The 25332-nt window shown below is 27.6% G+C and overlaps 1 protein-coding gene across 2 annotated transcripts in view; it reads right to left on the bottom strand.

Moving 5' to 3' along the window:
- Positions 1–25332, bottom strand: part of LOC107444247 (uncharacterized) — a 175039-nt gene that overhangs the window by 50412 nt on the left and 99295 nt on the right. For both annotated transcript variants that reach the window (XM_071177753.2, XM_087157611.1), the window contains exons 2-5: positions 11553–11617; positions 6182–6269; positions 2319–2393; positions 303–522 (exon numbers count right to left, since the gene is read on the bottom strand). In XM_071177753.2, coding sequence (XP_071033854.1) covers positions 303–522; positions 2319–2393; positions 6182–6269; positions 11553–11617 — 448 coding nt within the window. The remainder of the gene's footprint in view (positions 1–302; positions 523–2318; positions 2394–6181; positions 6270–11552; positions 11618–25332) is intronic.

Raw genomic sequence — 25332 nt, 5'->3', positions numbered from 1 at the left:
TAGGCTATAGAGAGGGAGATATTATCAACTAAATCTATGTAAACTGCATGAAATTTGCAGTATACATCGGCCAAATTAATTCTTCTTCTTTAACACCCTGAACCTCTACTTTTCCTTAACATCATGAACCAGAGACAGGTCCAGATAAAGGTGCGTATACTGTATTAATGAGGAAGTTCAAGTACAAGTGGTGGAACACCCGGGGAGGAAGAGAGGAGAATGGAGGAAAAAATTCTACAGAAAGCCTTTGCCCACAAATGGCTGTTGAATCAGTAAAGAAGAAGAAAGAATTGTCTACTCACGTTGGAGGCAGTCGGCGTTGAGCAGGTCCTTGCACTTCTCGTGACATTTGACACCGCATTCTGTGCATCGGACCCCCTGTCTGGCGATACCCCACAGAAGGCCCTCACACTCGTAGCAATATGTTGGACTGGTGGCCGTCCAAGGTTGGAAGTTGTGCGGCGTCGTACTCGAGATAGGGTAGATCAAGGCTTGGAGTGTCTTCTTGTACACGTGTGTTTTCTGTAATAATATTAGTGCGTTTAGCAATAAATATTTTAAGTAAGTAAATTTTAATTAATTGAATGTGGAAATAAATCTTTCAGAATTACATTCATGATAGTAAAGATAAGATCGTTAAAGCGTTCAGAAGTTTTATTTTTAATTAAAATATTTATAAGTAGCATTGAATAAAATAGGCAAAGTGCAAATAGAAATACATATGATTTAAAAATAGTAAAAAAAAGTTCTAAAGAATACGTTATATTCAAAGCATATATAGCAAAAGGGCTCTCAACCCTATGCCATTCTAGAATGTGCTTTTAGGATCAAAAGGACTGGATCTGAAAAATGCTTTTATAGAGTTTTCTCTATACTCTATTTGATTTTTTTATGGCTAGACATGGTATAGATTTATTTATTTTTTACGACATATTCATAAGTTGCAAAATCTTAGCTCTCATCAGTCTAATTATTCTTACATGTTTTCTAAGGTAGTTTTGAAGAAAATTTTAATCATGTGTTTATATGTTTTCATTCATATGTTTCTTTAAATCATTTAATTATTTCTAAAATTAATTTATTCGGAAATTTATAAGCCTCTAGCGTAATAAAATGCCAATCAGATAAAAACGACATTCACTAGTATTAAAAATAATATCGATAATAAAATGCTATTCATAAAATAATATCAATACTAGAATTTGGAATGTATTTACGCAAATGTTTAAATGTCAAATGCTATGTAAATATTGACATAGTAAAATAAAAAATTTAGTTGCGTTTGAAGCATATGTTCAATACATAATTTATAATCTTTCTGTGAAATAAAAACTTTATAAGGAGCGTAGCTGCTTAACCGTGATAATTTGAGTCCGACTTTAGTATTAAAATATACATTCAACAGGTTAAACGTACGTAAACGTACGCTTTTTAAATTTATAATAAATTACGCTTTTTTTACTCCTTTAGTCGTATATAATTTTTTAAGTAACTTGAAATTTACGATAAAGAAAATGTGAATAGATTTAAAAATTAGTAATATGCGTTTTAAGACTCAAAGTTTAAAATATTTTAAACTTTTTTCCTGTACAGTAGTTTGAAAATTAACTTTTCACTTAATGTCGTTGATGATATTTAATATAGAATTTAATCATAGATAATGATGAAACTGTAATTTCAAAATTATTTTTTTTAATATGCCATATATGATTTTGCATGAAAAATCTATTTATGGATTATGATAACCTCTGGTTTTGAACAAGATAAATCTTAATTATTAGTTGAGACAAACAGTAGTTTTGAGCTTGATGACTTTTGTTAGTATGACGATGAGAACACACTTAGTTTTAATATGAAAGCTATATATGATAAATCTATTATAATATAAAAGCCAATATGAAAGCCATAAGCCATATGACATATTTAGTTTTATATGATAAAGTGGAGCTTTGAAATAACGAAAGTTTAATTATGGAAAATGACAAATTATATTTGTGAATTTAAAGCGCCGATGACATGCTCTATATAGTATTGGTTTAAGGAAGTTATTATGAATTGTGATAAACTCTACTTTTAAAATTAATGATTTCTGTTCTACGTCGATGAAATCATTTATAGTTTTGACATGCAAGTTAATAATAAATTATGATAAAGTGTAGTTTTAAACAAAGCTTAGTTATGGGTAATGATAAATTGTACTATTCCTTTTAAGGACTTTTGTCTTTATGTCACTTATATAAAGAATATTTATAATGAATAATAAGAAGTTTAACTAACTGTGATTAATTAAAACATTTAAATAGAATTTTTGTACTCACCAATTCCTCATCGTTCAAGGAGGCTCTAGGGACTGCTGATGTAAGACCAGCATTTCTCTTAGTAGCGGCCATGGTCTGCAAAATAAGTTCATCAATAAGAGAACAAGGCTTTCATTGAAAACTTTTAACAGAACTGTACTTAATAATGCACAATTGCGGGTAATGTTAAACACTATGGATAATCATAAGGTACCCAAATAAATTTATAAAGGAAATTCTGTAATATTTAATTAAAACTTTATTTGATTTATGTATGCATTTTGTATTAAAACATAAATCAATATAAATATTAAAAATCGCATTTTTTTCATCATTGAAAGTAGAGGTACAAAGGGGGAAAATACTTTCTTTAAAAAACGAATAACTTTCAGAATTAATAATTTTTATTTCTGTTAGCTTTATATTGTTAATAGAAAATAAGTTCAGTGAATAGATGTTACATTATTAAATAATGATTTTAAATAATTTGATATGTAAATGATTTCGAAATATTTTAATAATATTGTAGCATATTTGGCAAAATTGGTTAAGAATGCAATTGATATTTTTAAATTTGAAATTAGTTAGTGCGCAGTTAATTTTTTTAGACATACATGAATCCTTCAATTAACAAATCGTTTTATAGAGAAAAAGTTAAAAATCTGAATATGTAATTTATAGCTTCTGTTGTAAATGACTTATTATCCAAGGGCTAAAAAAACCTCGTCAGATGGTTATCTTAATACTTTTTATTGGAGAGTAAAAACAAATACAAACATATACATTGTAAAAAATTCCAAATTGCGGTAAGCAGCCCCAAAGCTCAGGATGCCGGTACTTCTTACCTTAAAATCCATTTTTGCCAGAACGTGTTACGAAACAAAAAAAAATCTGATGTGTTGTAATTTTGACATTAATAATTACTGTAAAATTCACTTATTAAATAAACATTACAGTAAATATTTTACGGAAGATGCATTCAAAGTGCCGGTACTTCATACAGTAATTTGATCCGGAATTATTTACAGTGTACATTTGCTTTCTGCTCTAGCCTAGGTAGAAATAAAGTTTATTTTGGAGAGAAAGAAAAATATATTTTACTTCACATAAAAATCGGAAGTTTGATAATTTTGTTATGAACGATCTAAGATCTTGTATTTGGGTACCTTAAATACTTATTTTGCTTAAACTAAGGTTTATTCAAGGATAATAAAACGAATACGTTTTTAGTCAATAAGTAAAACTAAAAAGAAAGAATAATCTTATTAAATTTAAGATGATACATATTCAATATTTTCTTTTAAAGCGGACAGATAAATTTTCCGCATCAATTATTTAATTTGAATAATATACAGAAAAATTTAAAAAGTAATCTGGTGATTCATTAGATATTTATAGAATACTTTAATTAGAAATCTGTAATTAATCAAAGTAAATCTATAATTTAAAGACTTCCTCTACTTTCCTAAATGTATCGCTAAATTAAATATTTGAATAAGAAATTAGTCATGATTTTTAATTAAAGTTACGGATTGTTAAAATGAGTCTAATTTAGTAAAAAAAATTAATTTATTAATAAAAGCTTCATTAATTTAATTTAATTTTGCAATAATAACATTTAATAAAGAAATACGCGACATAATATGATCTTAAATCAAAACATGGATTAATCATTTTTGTGTAGAAAGTAGCAAAGCATTCTTTTCAAAAAAGTATTACTAGTATGTGCTACTTTAAATTTAAATAGAATACGTTTAATCTTTTGATAAAAATAATGTGATTAATATATAAAACGGATTGAAAGAGTTTTAAATTAAAAGAAATTTAAACCATGATTTTTGTTACATTTTCGATAATTTTAATTACATTTTCTAAAGTAACTATAAAAGTATAAATTTGCTATAATTATTACTAAATGACTAGTAGTCATATTATTTAAAATGTTGTTAAATTGAAAGATGAAATAGTGATAAAAATTATTGTTAAAATTAAAAATAGATAAAAAATAATAGTACTAAATAGAAAAAGAGTAAAGCATACCTTAAGCACCTTCACCATAGGAAGCACAAAGAAAACAAGAAAACCAATGAAACAAAGTAGTAAGTTTAATTCAAGTAACTATTTATTATTTAATAAATATGCATTATTTAATAATTTATTAATACACTTATATGCAAAATAGTATTGTGAATTATAAAGTTTAATACCTAAGAGAATGATTATAGGTAAAAGAAAAGTTTCTTTGTACAAATTAGAGTTTTTCGTTTGTAAGTATTTGATTGCGTTTATATCTGAAAATTATTAGATATTTTTTTAACAGGAAATACACATTTTTTATACAGATCTCCTGGTTTGCCCAATTAGTTTTTGAAATGAACTGAAATCCATGATTGTCTCCAAAATAGTTTATTTTGCTGTTTTTATAAGTTTAATATTGTTACATTTTAGATTTCTTATAAATATATTTTAGATTTTATGAGGTTACGTTTCAGTTTTTATACATATTAAATAATTTGCCAAAGATGGAAAATAATATGGATTAAATAATTTCAGTATATGTTTACAAATTAATGCTGATTTCAGTAATTCTTGGCATTTTTGAAGTCCATTTCCAAGGAATATTCGCTTTGAACAAATTATTTAATGGGATTCTCATTTAGCCTAATTATTGATCATTTTATGATGGACATTAATGGACCCAAGAATTATGCGGAATGATTTTACATTAGTTTGCTGTGGCTTTATTTTTTTAATAACCCCAATATTACCATTATTTGCAGATTACAATGAATGATGATTACACAGTTAGAGAGATTAAAAATTATTTTAAGAGAAAGAAAAAGCAAAATTAAATTAAATGTGTCGAGAATATTATTACAACACGCCATTTAGTATAACAAATTTTAAATTATCTTTTAAATTGACGATTAGAGGCATTTAAAGAACGTTTTTTTTATTTACTTTTGTTTGAGTACATAAACAGCAGATGTATTTTATTTGTTTTTATTACCACTCATAAATGATCCATTCATTTCACACAATTTTTATTTTTTTCTAAACAAGTTTAACTATCAATAAAAAAAGACTTCCCATTATAGTCGCAGAAATTTCACATCTAAGTACCATTTTAATATTTAAGAAAGAAAGAAATCATTGGAAACATTAAGATAAATTGTTAATCAAGTGACATGTTTTGGGCTGTTATTATAATCGAACAAAAAATAATCTAAGGAATCAAGCTATTATTTTCTGATTTTTTCCAGATTGAGCTTTTTAAATATTCATAAGGAAAAGTTTGTTTATTAATATATGAAAAAAAAAACCTTTTTTATTCTGAATTTTAAGAAAAGGATTTTTTTTGCTCAGCGTAAAAACATTTTTTTAGCGCAAGAACATAAATCTCATGGAATAAATTATAGTTTATGATGGTATTAAAGAATGTATTAAAATTATTGTTATCGAAGCAATAATAAATATATGCTGATTACGATAAGGAGATACTTATAAATTTATAATTATATTGATATTTTATGGTAAGGTTTTTTTTAAAAAGTAGCTTGCATTTTATTGTTGCTCCCATGCCCTTTTATTACATAATTAGCACATATTATAAAATCCTTTAAAAATTGGAAAATATTCTGAAACACATATGAAATATTTAAATTAGTTATTACATAAATTTTTTATTACATAAATGTGTTTAGTGAGGAATAATTGTTTTCCTTTTTAGTGTTTATAAATTGGATGTTATGTTAACCATCCATGGAAAAAATACTTGTTTAAGATAAAAGGCTGTTCATATACACGCAGGAGTAGTTCCTGAATAATGGAAAAAGCAATAACGATCAATCGAGATGTATGATTCTTACTATGCACTAACTTACCAATTCGCTAACCAGTGGAATTGATTTCCGCCTGGGTCGAATGTCAGGCATGGAATCGATGTTGCTGTAGAAGGGGTTATCCCCTGGTCTAAAAAATGAAAAATAAAACACTCATTATTACACATTTAATTTTGATCATTTCGACACATTAATACACATCTAATTGTATTTCATGTTTATTTTAAAATCCCTTGAGTTTTTATTTTCTTAACGAAGTTGTGTTCCTCAGTTCAGATGCGCAAGTAAATGATTAGGTTTAGAGAGATCTACTCTATATAACCTTTTTGTCCAATATGACATTATTAAAAATGATGTAGCCTAGTGCCTAATGCAACTTAGCGTCTAGTTCAGCCTAATGTCTAAAGTAATCAAACACTGTAAACAATAGAAAAAGATTATTTAGACTGTGTTCTCGAGTTAAATCAAAGTTTATACCGATAGGCAAAATCTAAAAAGTGAGTAAGATTGTGGAAAAAAAATGAAGCAATTAAAAGACGAGTATCTTAGCTACTTAGGGATCGGTGGGAGATTTGTCATCAAAGCTCAAATACGAGAATGAGTTTCACAATTATAATTTAATTTAACCCCGTCCCAACATAGGGCATCCCGGAAATACTCAAATCTAGAAATGCGCCTCTGTGTCTTAGCAGTGCAAGAAAACGATGTGATGAACAAAGGAGGCCTTCAAATGAAACAACCCCGAGAGTGACCCTGGGTTGCACTGGTGTAAAAGTACAGATGTGAAGATGTGCTGTTTACAGAGCTCCAAGCTACAACTGAAGAATGTTCCGTACTATAAATTTACAAAGGTTACATGCCCTATAGGGCAAGACAATAAAATATAGAACATTATATATGAGCATGAATTGTAAATGAAGGTGTCCAGATGTAAAGATGAATCATAACATCACATCTACATCATTAACTAAGCGTTTAAAAGTTAGTAAAGTTCCCAAAGCAGCAAGAAAACAGATGTAAAAAACTACTATTTAATTATAATTCCTAATTATAACACAAAAACAGGAATTTTAATATAACTTTCTATATTTTCTATTTATTTTTCATTGACGAGCTCAAAAATAGAAACTTTTAATTTGCACTTTGAAAATACTGAAATTTTTAGATTTAAGAACATAGTATGGTCTTACACTAAATGAATTATCCTAAGAAACTGAAGTGTAAAGATATACTTGATAGTATAGATACTTTAATTGCTTAAAAAATATGAAAGTGGCAAAAGTCGACATGCTTCGAGTAATCAAGAACAGGTGGCTATTTTCAAGATTCGCTAGACTCTAACATAAAAGAGATTTGAAATAGAAATGCCAAATCAAAATAAAGATGTCATTGGCAACTTTGTTTTCTGTTTCACTCTCGTTCACCGCAACTTTTCTGGTTTTGTTTTTCAGTTCTATTTTTCTTGTTTTTATTTCATTTTATAATCATCGTTGAACAGCCGACCCAATATAGGGTTTACGACTACTAATGTTCAACTCCGTAGCCTTGTAATTTTGAACCCAATCCAGAAGACAAAGGAATTCCTGGATCAAGTACTGGGAGAAATTTTGTCTTCGGAGAGGACTTTTTGATGGAACTAACCCGACTCTGCGTTACATGGAGAGGAAAGCCACAAATATCTTCCATGGTTAGCCTGACAGAACCCATGATCACCACTGAGGATATTTTACGTCAGCACTGTGGTCGGTGCAAGCCGGATGCGGAATTCGTATCAACAAGCCATTGCTGGAATTCGAACCCGGTTCACCTCATTGAAAGGCGAATGCTCTATTTTTCTTGTTGGCAACTTTGTGCCTTTTGCGTCAAATCTCTATTGATTTTGCTTTAGTTTCATTTACATATAGTAAGTATTGAAAATAAGTGACTATAAGTGCTCAAAACATGTCGACTTTTAACACTTTCATAATTTTTTGTGTTATTAAAATGGTATAATCTGTTGTAGATTATAAAATCTTCTTTATTGCATGAAATCTTTAAATAATTATTTTTGGGGGATGGGAAATAGGTAATAAATAGGTGATGATTATTTCAAATTTATATTATGAAATATTTAATTTATATTACCACTGATTTTAGCTCTTAACAAAACAAAACTCTCATTAGAAACTATCTCTTTCAGTAAAAAATTACAAAAACTAAACTCGTTGTTTTTAATTATAAAAGTGATGGCAACAAAACTGAAAGATAACATAAAACGAAAGTATAAAATAGAAAATAAAAGATATATTCACTTTTCTATTCAAACAACATAACTTTGTTTTTTGTGATGCGCAAAAAAATTTATCCGAGAATTAACAGTTCGTATGAAATCAGAAAAAAATAATAATCAATAAATCAAGCGTGTTCAACAAAATAGTTTATGATTAATGAATTGAAACTTCGAAAGTTAATGAAAGTTTTAATTACTTTCAAGCAAAATGAAAATTTTATTTTATGATTAATTTTATTTCTTTATTTGTTATTTTTTCCTTTTGTATTTTCCATTTATAATTGCAGCGCAGAGCAACAGTTAATCGTTTATTTGAATGATTTATCGTTAATAATTTCAGAAACTACAACAACGTGTTCTTCAAAAAATATTCTTGTTACTGAGGAAAAAAAGAGCATTTTTACAATTAAATTAATAACTCTTTCATCACAGAACGTTTTGGCATGTTTCAATTTAATATGAAAGTAAAGAAAGCATTCTAAAACAGTTAAAAAAATAAGTTTAATGTTTAACTTAGCCTTTGTCGAAATAAAAAAAAAGAAGATAACTAAATGTAGTTTAATTCTGAATAATTTTTTTAAATATAACTTCTCTATGATACTTTTTATTTAAGGTTTTGTGATACTTTCAAATTAATTGTATCATTATTTTAGAACTTGATACTTCATATTTAATTTAATTAAAATGTTGATTGATGCAAACTAAGTTTTTTAATTCGATAAATGATGAAGTTATCGTCTTTTTTATTATTTGTGTAAAAAATCTTATTTCGAAGTGATACTAGTTAATGTTTTTTAAGTATTTAAATACATATATGTTAAAGAATAAAAAAAAATTCCAAATTTAATCTCTAGTTTACTTAAAATAATCATTATTTTATGGAACAAAAAAACATTTTAGAAGTTGCTTTTTCTGAATTCCAGAAATCTAACTTTTGAAGTTCGCAAATAAGATTTCATTTAATCATTCATCCTTTAAAGTCTGTTAAAACTAATCACTTTTAATTTTTGATCAAAGATGCAAATACCAATTAAACTTAGTCTGGAGTTGATTTAAAAGAATAATTTATTTCATAAAATAGCAAGAAACTATAATTAATTTTAAACTCAAATAATCCAATTCTTGATAAAATGTATTACTTTTAACATCTATCAAAGATGCAAATACTGATTGAGTAATTGCATTAGTACAGTAAATATCAATAGTAATTAAATAGTTTAATAAGTAGATAGCGAATTACGCGTTTTCTAAAACTTATCAAAATGTATTAAAAATATATTAAAGTATATAAGTATACTGAAATGTATTAAAAGTGCAAAATATCTTTTTGTCTACTCAATTGAGAAAAACAAACAAACAATATTTGAATTACTTTTGATTTGATTCTGACATTTTCGTACACTTTGTTGCAATTTTAATAGTTTTTTAAAGTATACCTAAGTTTATTACACGGAAATTAAAACACTTCATAAATTAACAAAAGGGAAAAGTCAAAATGTTTTGAGTGCTCAAAAATAGGCGCTATTTCGTTAAAGAGGAAAACAAATGAAATTTCGAAAAGAAAACGCAAAGTTTCCAATGAAAAAAATACATTCTTCCCTTAGCTAAGGTTCTCCAGTTAATTATCTTTAAAATTTGTAGGTCCTTTTCAAGGCAGTCTAAAAATCTTAGGTTTGGTCGTCCTCTTTTTCTTGTACCTGTTGGCCTGGCACAGAAAACTTTTTTGGTTGTCCTGCTATCCTCCATTCTTATAATGTAGCCTGCCCATTTAATCCTTTGAATTTTGATAAATTTAATGACATCAGGTTCTTTATATGCTTTGTAGAGTTCCGTGTTTGATCTTCTAAACCAGGTACCGTTTTTACTTATTCCACCAAAAATGCTTCGCAGTATTTTTCTCTCAAAAATAGCTATCATATTTTCATCTCCACGGGTCATTGTCCAGGTCTCACATGCGTATGTAAGCACTGATCGTATAAGACATTTATAGAGTAATATTTTTGTTTTTCTTTTTATTAGGCTTGACTTAAGATATTTTCTTAGGCCATAAAAATACTTATTGGCCATCGTGATTCTCGTGTATATTTCTTGTGTAGTGTCATTTTTGTTGTTAATCTTAGACCCCAAATAGGTGAAGCTATCAACGGCTTCGAATTTGTGTGCTCCAATTTCAAACTGTGTTTCTTTATAGCCAGCTTTTGTGCAGGGCATATATTTAGTTTTATTTTCATTATTATAACTAGCTTAGAACATAAGACATAATTTTGAGTTTTCGACTATCAAGAGTTATTTCGACTTTCAAGACTATATCTTGAGTGTCCAGCTCCGGAGCCTTGAAATTTCGAACCCAATAAAGAAGACAAGAAAAATCCTGGATCAAATATTGGGTTGTAGTTGTAGTTAATTTACGTCGCACTAGAACTGCACAATGAGCTATTGGCGACGGTCTGGGAAACATCCCTGAGGATGATCCGAAGACATGCCATCACAATTTTGATCCTCTGCAGAGGGGATGGCACCACCGCTTCGGCAGCCCGACGACCTGCACGTGAAGTCGAGCACTTTAAGGTAGAACAGTTTAACGAGGACCGATACCGCACACCCTCGGTCCCTACGCAGACTAATCCAAGTGGTCACATACCCGCACACTGACCGCAGTCAGTGATGCTTGACTTCGGAGATCTGCTGGGAATAGTGTGATCAAATATTGGGAGAAATTAGTCTTTGTGGACGAGTTTTTGACGGATCTCTTCCGTATATGCGCTACGTTAAGAGGAAATGACGTCAGGCTCCCACAATTAACTAGGATGATGTATAATTTTTTTAATAACGCACAAAATATGCTTTTAAGTTACTAATTAAAATAAGAACTTTCTTTGATTAAACATTTTTTTTATCGGATTAAAGTTCAGAAAAATTTGAAAATATAGATGAGGCCGAATTTCATATAAATGGCACCAGATACTAGGATGATCGATAGTTTAAAAATCAGTACTAGTATGTTTAAGTTTTATGTAATACTTAACTGTGCAGATTTTCATTTCTTAAAAAAATATAGTTAATTAATTGCTTTATTATTCATGTAAAAACATTAAGTGTAAGAATAATTTATTTAAATGGATTAAAATAATAAATGAAACTTACCCGCCATCTTTTGGCCAAAGACTGCGAACCGCGTCTGTGGAATTTCCCCTTAAAGCATTCCCACTCTAAAAAGAAAAAAAAAAACACTTTTAGAGACACATTTTTCACATATGCATTTTTGCAAACAATTGATTGCAACACTAAAATTTTAAAATATTTAAATTTTCGTTTTAAAATAAAGATATTTATGATTTTATTTTCAATCATTAAATTAAGGTGCTTGTTGGCATATATATGACACTCATGATTCCACACACCGAAAAACGAAAAGAATATAAGAAAAAAATATTTCTCTTTCATACACAATAATGATATCTAAAAGTAACAGTATATTTAAGTTGTGTCGACTGCATATACCTCAGTACAAAAATTCTTGTAGTAATTTTTGAGCAAAATATTACATCAAAGATGATAAAACTCACAGTTGAAGTTGCAAGAAGTTTTTGTGTTAGGTAGTTCTCGTTACGAATTAGGCTATAATTTGGATATATTGCGAACGAAAAGTATAAAAACTATATGAAAAACTTTATTTGATGTTGAGACATATGTAGCATCTGGACTTAAGAACAAGTGAATTTTTTTTATTAAGGATCAAAGTAAAAAGTTACAAGATTTTTAAATTTTCTGTTATTCTTAAGTAGATACGACTGAAATAATGAATACTCGATATTAAACCCGTACTTTAAACAGATTTTAAAAATTATAATCTTAATATTTATTAATTTTTTAAAATCAAAACTTTCTTATAAAAATAAAAACGCCAATAAAGCAACAAATAAAAGTACAGAAATGGACATAGTCTCGGTTTTATAAACTAGAACCTTCCTCAGTGTGTAAAATCCAAAGCTTCATTATATATTATTCATAAATAAACAGAATGTTATAAAAACATGTTTTTATTGTTTTTAATGAATTCTGAAATAATATAAATGCTTTCAAAGTTTAATGCTTCATTCAATATATTCTCTTTTAATTTTATCCAGCAAGTTAAGAAGAATTCTGCTAAACAGGAATTTGTTATCTTGAAAAAATTTAATATCCTGCTATTTCTTCTGAAAATTTTAGAAATTTACAGCAAAATTCCATTAGTTTTGTAGTATTTGCTTTTAAATAAGTTTAGAAACTAAATATTAAAGCTCTGTTTTGTGGAATTGTTATTGATAGAACATTCGTAAGTAAAACATTTAGCAGTTGAGAAACGTTTGGCTATCAGAAATATAGAAGAAAATAAAAATGCAAGAAGTGGCAGATAATTGATTTTAAATTTAATCAGTTAAAAACCCTACTTTTTCAATAAAGTGAAAAATAATAGAAACGTGATTTTCTCACATTTTTCCAATTTCTAAAAAAAGTTAACATTGTTGAGTTTAATTAGATGACTTAAATCATATATATTTTTTTAAATTTAAAGAAAGTTCTTATAATAAATTATGAAAAGAACCCTTATTCGATGGTAATGAAGCTATTTACAAGATTTAAAAGTTTTTTTTAAAAAATAAAGGATTAATTGAAGACAAATTTCTTTCTTTAGAGAAAATGGTTTCAGTTTTATTTTATTTGAAAATTCAGTGTAAAAGACAGCGGAATAAAAATAAAAACTAAATTCTTATTAAAAAAAACTTTACTTCTAAATTAAATTAGGATAATTCTTTTATTTCTTGCTATTTAAAACAATAGTAAATACTTTAAACCACAGTTTAGAAAAATATACTTGTTGGTATCAAATCTACAAATAATCTTTAAAAAAAAGGTAAACTCTAGAGTCATTGAAAAAAATTATAAAATTATTTTTCTTCCTCTTTCAAATTCTTTTTAAACATTAAAAATAGCATCATTCAATCCAATCTGATATTTAAAGAGCAATCAAGTGCACTTTGATGTAAATTTATTTCCAGAAAGATTAGAAGAAGAAAAAATCATCGTCTAATCTTTCATCGATGACAATCAAGAAAAACCTATTCGCTCTGGAAACAACGGAAGAAAAGATTAAGACAAATAAATTCTTTTCAAAAGGGTGATTTATTTCGTCTTTTTTTTAACAAAAAAAATCTTTATTTAGAATGAGTTTGCAATAATTCAGAAAGAAATGCATTATCGTTTGAGGAATTTTACTTTAAATAAATCTTTGACTATTAAACAAATAGCAACCACCGTTTGATTCATTTGAAATTAATTTTTATAAAAATAAAATTTCTTTTGTTATTATAAAAAATAATTTTTACTTTCATTTTAAAATTTAGTCAACATTTTAAGAATAAATCTTATTTCTTACTGGTAATATTGGTGCTCGAAAAAATATATTTGGTACATTTACTTGTCATAATTTTTAATTTATTTCAATACTTTATTATTTATCACATAGAAAGAATAAATATCTTGTAATGAACGTTAAGTTATATCTAATAAGTGTTTTTGGAGTTCTTGCACGATAAACGAAATAATGGAAAATTTTTGTTACGTTTCTAAAGTGATTTTTTGATGATTGAAAACATGATTTATTTTTCATTCTATAAAAGCTACTACTTGTATTTTAAATTATAATTATATTTTTAAAAGAATATTTTTAAATAAATTCTTAATGGAAGCATATTATTTCAGTTCATTTTTTAAAATCATGTCTATTGATAAAAATAGGGTATATTTATTTTTAAAAATAAGTTTTTGCTTCAGTTTTGTTTTGTTTTTATTTTTATCCGATTAGTTCATTGCTTAGTAACTACGGAAAAATCTAGTAATGATGGAAAAATCTAGTATGAGTCTAGTAATAAATCTGGTTCTAAATATATACTTTAAAGACAGCGAATACGAAATATTCTGTGAAAACATAGAAAAAAATTGGGTTTCAAATGATTATAAAATATCTGTTTTATAAAGAATGCAATTAATTTTTTAAGAGAACAAAGACAGTAGTTATTGAGATTGAAATTGCAATTATTTGATTTTCATAAAACTTATTGCAATTGATTATATAGAATAATGTATGGAGAATAGTTAATAATAGAAGCGATCTTTTAAAAAGCTACGTATTTAATATTGCTACATTATTATGAAGTAAATAGAAATTTTATTGATTTGTTGTTATTTTTGATATTTCAAGCAATAATTCATTCACTTCTTATAAAACAAAGGTAATTAGAAACTCAAGAGAAAGGAAAAATAATTTTTTTTGCTGGATAATCTATCTTTTGGAGTTTGAAAATTCTATGAGTAAATAATAAATGGATGCTTAAATAATTAAGGAAAAATTAACGCTATCATTGGGAAATGATTATAAACTATGTTTAAATAATAAGAGCAGATTAACTAGGAAAACGCATTATTTATTTTAAAAGATTGATTTTAGAAAGAAAGTAATTCTGAAATGTTTATAGAAATTCGGAAATCAGAAAACAAATAAAATATACAAACAAATAAGATATATAAAATTTGACGTTTTTAAAGTTTCAACAAATAATGTAATAAGAAAAAATAGAAATTTTTAACATATTATACTGTAATTATAAATTTATTTTAATTAGTTATAGTCTTTACATAATTAAATGATACCCTAGTTATTAATACATACAAAGTTTTGTTTGATTTCTTTTGAGTCTGGGAGTAAAATTTTATTGAGTACAATTATTGAGATAGTTATTTACTATTACTATCTCAATAGCAGTTTTTTTTTAAAAATCTTAGTTAAAGTTGTTTAAAACTTCTCAATTTACTAAAATATCATCAATTTAAAGCTATATAACATTTACTTACGATAACACTTATTTGTATGACTACATAAAGCTTTTTTTGTGGTAATTTTCTTGTTTTAAAAAAATTCATTTTAAATATTTCTTATTTAAATAATATAGCAATTCTGAATACTACTTTTCTACTTATCTTCCATGCGTTAAAAGTCAAAAATAATAAATTATCAGTCAATCATAATAACATACAACATGTTGGCATTTTAACAAATTATCAACATCACACGTTATATGTTTAACTAATTACAAACTAATGCATACTGAATGGAATAGTATTTGTATTGAAAGCAATCGTTTTGATAAATAAATTATTCTATGTAAATTAGGCGAATGCATCATGTTTGAGTCTTGAATAGAAAAGCATTCCTACTTTTAAGTGACAAATGATATAGAAATTCCTAATAATTTTAAGATAATTTTGCATAATTTATCTTGTAACGATTATCATATAACGGTTATCATATAACGTAGAGCGAGCATCTTCTTAAACATAATTTCATTAAGAATATTTTTATTGCATTAAGATACTAAGAGGTTAAATGATAAACATTTTATTAACTTTGGCAGAATATTTTAGACAAAGTATTTAGAATAAAGTTATATCATTTTACCTCCCAAATGTTGCAGATGGATAGTAAAATTTATTTTGTAAAACCAAACAGGGAAAGGAAAAAAAGTTCATGTTAATTATATTTGGGGGAAAAACGAGTATTTGTCTTCCAACAAATGTGTTCCATTTATAAAACTTATTTGTTAAAATAACTGAACCCTTGTTAGTTGAAAAGTTTAGTGGAAGCAAATTTAATTTCTTTCTGCCAGTTTTTTTTAAAAAAAAGTAGTTCTCAGTGGAAAAAATATGTCTTTTAAACAGCTCCTGCTGCTACTATATTTTCTGAAGTTGAGTCATCCTGCTTCACTATAAAAAGCAAGTAAAACATTCCAGCAGAAGCTGTTGGATGTCAAGGGATCATGGAGTTTAAGGCTCCACAATTTCGCGATCAATGGTATGATTTTGAAAATGCTTTCCGCTTTCCGCATGGGTTGCTGTTGCTTCTCACTACTAGCATACTGGTACCCAATGATACGAATCTGGGCGGACTTTAAGCCACTAGATTCGTAGCCACCAGAATCAGAATCGTTCCAGACTTTAACATTGGCATCTTAATGCCGTTTACTAAGGAATGACATAGCTCCAACTTTACTATGTTCACACATTATTCTTCTAATTTCTTCAATAATATCTAGCTGGGGATAATTAATATGTGCTTGATATCCTTCCTTCTATAATTTTACAAAAAAAAGTCAATCGCCAACTTGAAATATTAGCTTGGAGGCACTTTCACTGGATTCCCCCAAAAAATACAATTAACAGGGATTAGAGAGTATTGCCTCGATAGTTTTGAAGAACCAAAACTTGTATTTCTTTATTGTATTAAAAGAATTTAAAGTTTTAAACCAGAATTCACACATCAGTTTTTCTATGCTATAAAGAAAATATTTTATGAGAAATAAAATCTAAAAAATTTCAAAATTACGAAATAAATCCTTATTTTTGATGAGTTTTTATCGAATAAATTTATGAACAAATAATTATTTATCATTTGCTATGAATTCTTGGAATGAATTATGGAAAAAAACAGACATGAATGACAAACGATAGATGCTCAAAACAATTTCAAGAGTATTTTGTCTCATGACTCTTTAAGCAATACTTCTTAAATTTTGGTAAAAATCCAAACATATCATATTAATATATATACGAGTGGTGAAAGCATATTCTTAAGTGTTAAATTCTTTGTTCCATTAGAGGATATTTTATAGTCCATTAAAGGCCTCAGAAGAGAGTATGCCAAAAATTCCATTATTGGCGATGAGCATATGCTGCAAGACAATGTCACTGTCACAGGATCTCCATCAAATTGCAATTACCACGGACTTGTCAACTATTTTCCGATAGTGACGCGAAATGTTTTAAAATTTTCAACTTCCGACTAACAAAGAGTTAGTTTTCTATACATAATCAACTTTATTGTGTTGCCATTCAACCACAATATATATGTCTACTGTAGTTCGTTATTGACGATCGTTAATAGTTCATTTCGAAAGTGGACATTTGGATGCCGTCCAGAAACAAAAAAAGGGGAAGTCGGAAGCGGCTAATGACTTTATTGAGTAAAACATGAGTAACAGAATGTATTTGGGATAATGATTAGCTATTATTGTAGAATTAATATAGGAAGTTCTCCAAACAGATGGTAAAAATTTGTGTCACTGAAGCCAGTGCTCTTTTGATCGATCGAAACTTCGCTGCCAGGATGAAGAATATTTACTTTTGAATGATTAGATTTTTTCACTATGATAAGAAAAAAAATCTTCACTTTGTTAAAAAAAATACACCCCAAAAAAAAACTCAACTTAATTAAGAGAAGATTTTAATGATTCTTCTCTTTATACTTAATAACAGTTAAATTTAGATATAAAATAAAACATTTCCTTTGGATTGAATTTAATTCTAATAAGTTTTCGTTTTAATTAAGATAAAACTTTTATTTAATTATGATTTTTTTTATTTCACAAATTAATCAACAAATTTTGAAAACTCATAAAAAATAATTTTGACTTTACTTTTAAATGCTGATAATTGCTCTGCATAGCAGGCTACAACGACGACGACTAAAATAACTACCCTATTTTTTGTTTTGAGAATTTTTGAGAATTGTTAATTTGTTTAAAAATATTTCTCATGAATTTCAGGTATGAAGTCGTGAACCATTTTCATCTTCTGTCAAACTTCTTTATTAATTAATGAAATGAAACTTTCCTTAACTTTTTACACGAAGAATTAAAATAAATCTGCATTATCACTTTGACATTCATTAAAATATTCAGAAAATGTATACAGGAAACAATCAATAAATATTTTTATTCCAAGATATCTTTAATCCCCCGGACAGTTTATTATTTTTGTGTAAATGCGGTTTCATAACCTCACTGCACCCAAATGCTCATTTTCTGTTTCTGTCTCTACTTTTTTAAACCTCCACATGAGGGCATGTAATGAAGATTCTTCACTTTTATTTAATTCCTCAAATTAATTTTGTTTTCAATTTATATACACGGAGAAAAACAATTCTGGTAAAATTACCGTAGAGTATGATAAAAGCATTTTCTGGTAAAAAACCCCCATATAATTCTGGTTAATAAAACCAAAATGTACAATATTTAAACCATTCATTTAGTAATTTTTCTGTTCGTATGGCTTATCGGAAGTTCTGGTTTTCAAAATTATAGTTCGTATTCCCACACATTTTGTAAAAATTTGTAAACAGAAAATTAAATTTAACCGAATAAATGATTTTTATGTCATTCTATGAGGTATCAAAATAAAAATACCAAATTTTATCACATATTATAAAACCATATTTTATAGTTAATTTTACCAAAATCATTACAAAAAATTGATGAGCTTTTTGGTATCCCCATACCACTAGAAACACGCTAGAATTCTACCATATTCTTGTAGTTAAATTTAACCCTATTTTTTCTCAGTATATTACAGAGAAGAAAAACTAGTACTGGAAATTTCATTGCAAACACGCGTGGCAGTTATTGTATTAAACACCAATAATTTAGTTGTTCCTTAAGATCAAACTCAGGCCTCAGACAAACGTATGTTTTGCACTCAAAATATTAAGGAGAGATATTAAAATATGAAATTTTGCTCTAGCATAGCAAAAGTGTCACTTAAAACAAGATATGCTTGACAGATTTATCAGGGGCATAAACTAAGAAGTAGGGCAGTCATCAAGATAAGGGTAATCGCTCATTATCAAGCTAAGCCCTCGTCAAAAAGGAAGGATTAACCTTCTCAAGCAGATGACATAGAATCATTTAAGAAGGGGCTTGAAGATTTGATGAGAACGTAATCACCAGGTTACTAGATAGAAGAACACATTGGCGATTAATTTTTGGTGGTAAAGGTGACATATCTCCAATGAGTACGTTGAGAAGTAAAAGTTGGAACGGATCGATACTTTGTTATGAATCTTGAAGAAGAAAAAGCTGTTAAGGATTTTAAAAAAGGAAAAGATGTTGACAGATGCTACGTTCTCACAATCTGGCTTTCTTCTCATCCGCTCAATGCTAAAAAAAAAATCTTTTAGTGCCCATGGCTGAGCCATTTTGTTAAAAGCGAGGGTTCTATAAAGTTAAATGCCTCAGTCTCCTACGCTAAAAAACTAAAGATATTCTTACCATTCTGTACATTTCTTGTTTCTTTGAATGTGACAAACTCGTTATGAATAGTTATAGGTTGAACAAAAGATTGGAATATTTGTTTTTTTTTAATGAGATTGAAATAAAAAAATAATTAAGATTCTTACTTTCCATTCATTTTGTAAACCTAAATTTATAGTTTTATTAAAACTATTTCTATCAGGAGGTGACAAAAGACACTTTACTAATTTTAACATTAAATTATTATTCATAACTAAGTTTTTTAACTTTTCGTGTGCAATGGTTACTAAATTAATACAATGATACAATTTTCCACCAGATCATTCCGGAATTAAAATTTGGATATAGTTTTCCATGAGGCATATTTTGATACGCTAAAAGAATTCATAACAGTATTTTTTTAAAAAATATTTTGTCTAAAAATACTCGCAATCTGCATTTAATCAACCCCTGGCAAACACAAAACAATCGATAACGTCATGGTGCCCTTGGGGATATGGTTGGTGCTTCTTTGTCTACTTCAAATGAAAAGTAAATATAGGCAGATGATTTCAGCATAGATATTTGTAAAATATTTAAACAGAATATAATGTAAAAAAAAATAGTTCATAATTCGATAAGTGTCTATTTCACATTCAGGAGGTTTTGAATGGAAAAACTAAACTCTCTTTTAGAAACGGAACATTTTTTCTACATATCTAGCAAGAGAAAAACAACTTCAAAACACGTCACTGCAAATTTTATAAACTGAAACTATATTTATGAAATTCTTAAAAATATAGGCGCACTATTACAGACACATTTATTCTAACAGCTAAGGTAAAATAAATCAAGATGCAAATTATGTATAATGAAACTAGACGTATGAAAATATTTAATTATATAGACACACTGCTATAGACATATTAATTCTGACACTTAATATCAAACTATGCAAATTATATGCAATGAAACAAACTTATGAAAATAATGCTAAAATACGCATTAATAATATCCACATTAATAGGACACTTAACATCTAACGATGTAATATGCTAATTATATAGTACATAATGAAATTAGACTTATAAAAATAATATTTAATATTAGACGTGTACTATTATTATAGCTTCTTTAACTTTGAAATTCCATTTCAGACTATAATTTATGCAAATTATATATTATAGTCACGTTAACTCTGGCATTTAATGTCAAAGAATACTTTATGCAAATTATATATTATAGTCACGTTAACTCTGGCATTTAATGTCAAGCGATATTTATTACACATTATACATTATAGCCACGTTAACTATGATATTTAATATCAAACGATAATTAATGCAAATTATTTATACTGAAAATAGGCTTATAAAAATAATAATTACTAACATAGACGCATTATTACAGACACATTAATTCTGACATTTAATATCAAACATGCAATTAAAAAAATTATATATAATGAAACAAACTTATGAAAATAATACTTAATATTTACTCACTAATAATATCCCCGTCAATATGACACTTAATACCTAATATGCAGATTTATATATCATGTAAGGAAACTAAAACGCACTATACATGAAAATTCAGGCCCTATTTTTTAAATTATTATAAATCATTAAAACAAAGTCAATAAGTATTAGAATGACTTTTCTTTCATGTCTATAAGATATATTTGTATAAAGAAAATAATCTGTTTACAAGATTTATATTAATAAAGTTCAACAATTTATTGCGATCGAAAAATTCTTTTCTAACATCACAGCAAGAAGAAAACATCGAATTATATCATTATAGTTAATTCCTCTCATTTAATTCGCTACCTCAATGTTTGACAAAGTGACCAATTATGTAAAATGAATAACCGCATCATTAATTATTATAATAAACGCAGACCTCTTCCCCGCGTCAACGGGTCACGGATGGTTAGGATGGATTAAATACGATTATTAGTTAGGCGCAAATTTTGGCAGAGCAGCGGGACTCTGTAATGATGATGCATTACTTTTTGCACCTAATTTGAAAGGAAAGTTAGAATTTTCTACCTTGACAGATTATTTTAAATTATGAGAATAAATTGGAATTTTTTTTAAAAAGAAAACCAATTTACTAATTTAAAGATTGGGTTACAAGAAAAAAAATTTACGGTAGTTTTAATTTGTTCTAATTCCAGTAATTAAGGAGCTAGCTTTAGTTCTACACGGGCTTTTGTTAAGCCTTTCGGTAAAAAAAAGTAATTCAAAAAGCCAATTTTTAATGAAATAAAACACTGATTAAAACGAGCACCCTTGATTCCCAATTAGTTAGGACTAATTAAGTTCTCTAACTAACAAATTCCCTACGGGATACAGAGCATTTGTCATGGAAAACCCAAGTCACTGCCAAGTTTTCAGTTATTTATTTATAAGCAAAATAAATTTTTATTTTAAAGATATATTTCAGTGAATATTTAAATATTCATTCGTGTTAATATTAGAAACAAATATTATTATTAATGTAAGTACAACAGCAATATAACTAAGATGAGAAAAATATTACATAATGCGTAACTATTAAAAATATTATATTACTTTAATATTAGATTGACTAACATTAAATTCAGTTAAATTAAACAATCTTTTACTCCCAACACCGTTCCTCGTCTGGAAAGTGAATAGAATTTTGCCATTTATGAAGGGTTTAAATTGTAGGTTTCATTTTTTAAATTTTATATCCGTTGTTGAACAGCAGATCCAATTTCTTGTTCAATTCCGTAGCCTTGTAATTTTGAACCCAATTCAGAAGACAAGAAAACTCCTGGATCAAATATTGGGAGAATTTGTCTTCGTAGTGGACTTTTTGATGGAACTAACCCGCATTTACGTTACACGAAGAGGAAAATCACAAAAACCTCCCAGCGGCATGTCTGACTGCAAGGGTACTCTATTTGACTATCTGTCTACCACTGCTGACATTTTACGTCAGCACTGTGGTCGATGCGATCGGGGTGTGAAATTCATTTCAACCACCCATCGTTGGGATTCGAACCTGGGTCGCATGATAAAGAGACGAGAGCTCTATCCTTAGATCCACCGCGGCCCTTAAATTTTAGTTTAACTGAATAATTACCTACTTAAAAATATACAACGAATTTTACAGATTATTACCTAATAAAATAAATTATTTGTAAAAATACTTCCGTATAATTGGCGAATGATAATTTGAGTAACATCTTTGTAAAAGTCACATGGTCTGCTTTTGATATACATTAAAATTTATTATTTCAAACGTAGAATATTAAGGTACAATACTGATTTTTGATATATCCAAGAGGAAAACATTCATAGTAAGAATTAAGAGATAGGATATATTTCGTAGCTGTATCAAGGTATTAATCGTATTACTGTATGGAGAATAACTTCTATGTAAGTATTGTTTAAAAAAATGTCCTTATTGATGAAAAATATGGATAGTGATTGATAACCTAAATTGAAATTTGGAACAAAGAAAACCGTTTTTAGTTTGATAATTGTGATGAAGATTTATGCATTTAGGTCAAATTTCAAAATTATGTCACATTATTTAGAGTTTTAATCAATACCAATCAAAACATTCTATGTTGATAGAATTTAACTACAGTAGGGAATCAATTTTCAGGACCAAAGCCATTGCGGATAACGTAATATCAGGATAATCCGACAATTTGAAAACGGCTATGAGAATATTTTTAAGTAACTTCTCTTCATACTTTTTTTTTGTCAATTGTAGCAGTGCCTATTTATTATAGTAAAAACTAAATGGCGTGATTAAAAGTTTAATCTTTTAAAATATATTCGAAACCTGTTTTCTTATTAGAAACTACTTACCACCCACATTGCAACAGGGTGGAAAGAACGTGAGGTTTTCTTTCAAGGTCACTGAGGGACAAAGGAAGACATTTTTTGACCCCTTTCAGATTTCCTGAAAATAAAAAAAGCACCTTTTTTTGCTGAAGGTGGGAAAAGCAAATGGTTCTTGATCCAGCCTGAAAATTGGACAATCCGGTAAATCGTTGTTCGGATAATCGACTCTCTACTGTATTTTACTTATGCTTTGCCGGATAATATAAGGATCTTCTCGGTCAAGAATAAAAAATTTCATCAGACGTAAAAAAAATTTGATTGTTCAAAAAATAAAATGTAATGCAAAAATAAAACTATAACGATTTTCTTTTAAATAGATTCTATGCCAATTCGAATATTAATTTTGATGAAAGCCAGGTTTGTAAAGTTATTATTTCTTTGCGTAGAAAGCTTTATCAAACTCTCAGAAGGTTTCAAAACATTTTTCAAATTTAAGGATTACTTTATCAGTTCATTGGCGTCACTTGAACGACGTCACGAAAAAACGTTTTTAGATGTATCCTGAAGCCTTTAAACTCTTGACGTCAAGCTGGAATGTCAGGATATAAGAAAACGATAAACGTGTACAGTGAGATTAGATCCCGGATTTTCATAAACGAATTATTTTTTGCTTATTCATTCCAATCTTCGGTTAGCAGAATAAATCATGACTTAGATGGAAGGTCAGTGTTTAGAAAAAACGAAAAAAAGGATCAACAGTCACGTTGGTTTACTCGTGTTTCTGTGAATCATGTAATTCATCTGCACAAACAACGTTGCAGGATAGAATACATGAAACTCAAAATAGGTCTGGTTTATGGCGTTGAGCATGGAAAATGTATTCAGCTGTTTCCATTGACATATGTTAATGACTTCTTCCTCAATGTTTGAATAACAGATGATTTACATAATTATTTTCCTCACTATACTTCTTGTTTTATTATTTTAATGTATTCTGTGTTAAAATATGTGGTATAAATCCTTGTAATATAAATCATAGTAATATAAATCTTTGAATAATGGTATTGTTTTTGAAGAATTATAGGACAATTTTAACTTTAAATGATTTTTGATAATTTAAACACTTAATAATTTGCAACAATTTTAACATCTCCTAATTTTCAGTAATGTTATTATTAACATTTAAAGTAACTACACTAGCTCACTGGCTGTCACATTTCGAGTTGAATGTTGCACTCTTGTCAGTATATCACAATCAGTTTTCTTATTTTATTATATAGGAAAATTAATAAAGAATTAGATAGATAGGGAAATTAAAAGGGAATTAGACAGATAGGGAAATTGATAGGGAAATTAATGGGGAATTTAGATAGGGAAATTGTTGACAGGGAATTAGATAGATAAGGAAAAATATATGTAAATTATGAGGGAATTAGATTGATAGGGAAATAGATATGGAAATTAATAGGGAATTAAGAAGATAGAGAAATTAATATGGAATTACACATTTGCCAATTTGAGTGACCTTCAGTAAACTGAGAGGGTTATCCCACGATTTTGTCCCCCACTAAATTTATTTCTCAAAAAAATGCTTTTTAAATATGCATCTATGCTTGAAATATCTTAGTACAATGCGAGAATGTGTTCGTATTCATAATTTATTCATATTCATGAATACATTGATGTTAATAAAAAAAAATGTGTGTTAAATTATAATTTCTGATTGCTTCGCTGGCGTGGAATCACAGTTTACGACTTTACTCAACAATAGTCACTTTACAGGTATGATATTAATATTACAAAAATTCAATTCTATAAAAACGTAATGGTGCTTTATTGAACTTAAACTAAATAGCACAAATTCAGTTTAAGAGCAATATCGTTTTACAACATTTTTTTAAACGGAAGTTTTGGTTCTTATCTTATATGGTGATAATAATTTTTGGAACAATTTAAATAATCTAAAATTTAATAATATTTTTTTTTGCTTAATCA

Source organism: Parasteatoda tepidariorum, chromosome 2 (genome assembly GCF_982258835.1).
Source record: "Parasteatoda tepidariorum strain Cologne lab strain chromosome 2, Ptep-v5.0, whole genome shotgun sequence".
Classification (NCBI taxonomy): domain Eukaryota; kingdom Metazoa; phylum Arthropoda; class Arachnida; order Araneae; family Theridiidae; genus Parasteatoda; species Parasteatoda tepidariorum.
The sequence above is the reverse complement of the archived record's forward strand: the minus strand, read 5'-3'. Positions and strand labels throughout refer to the sequence as shown.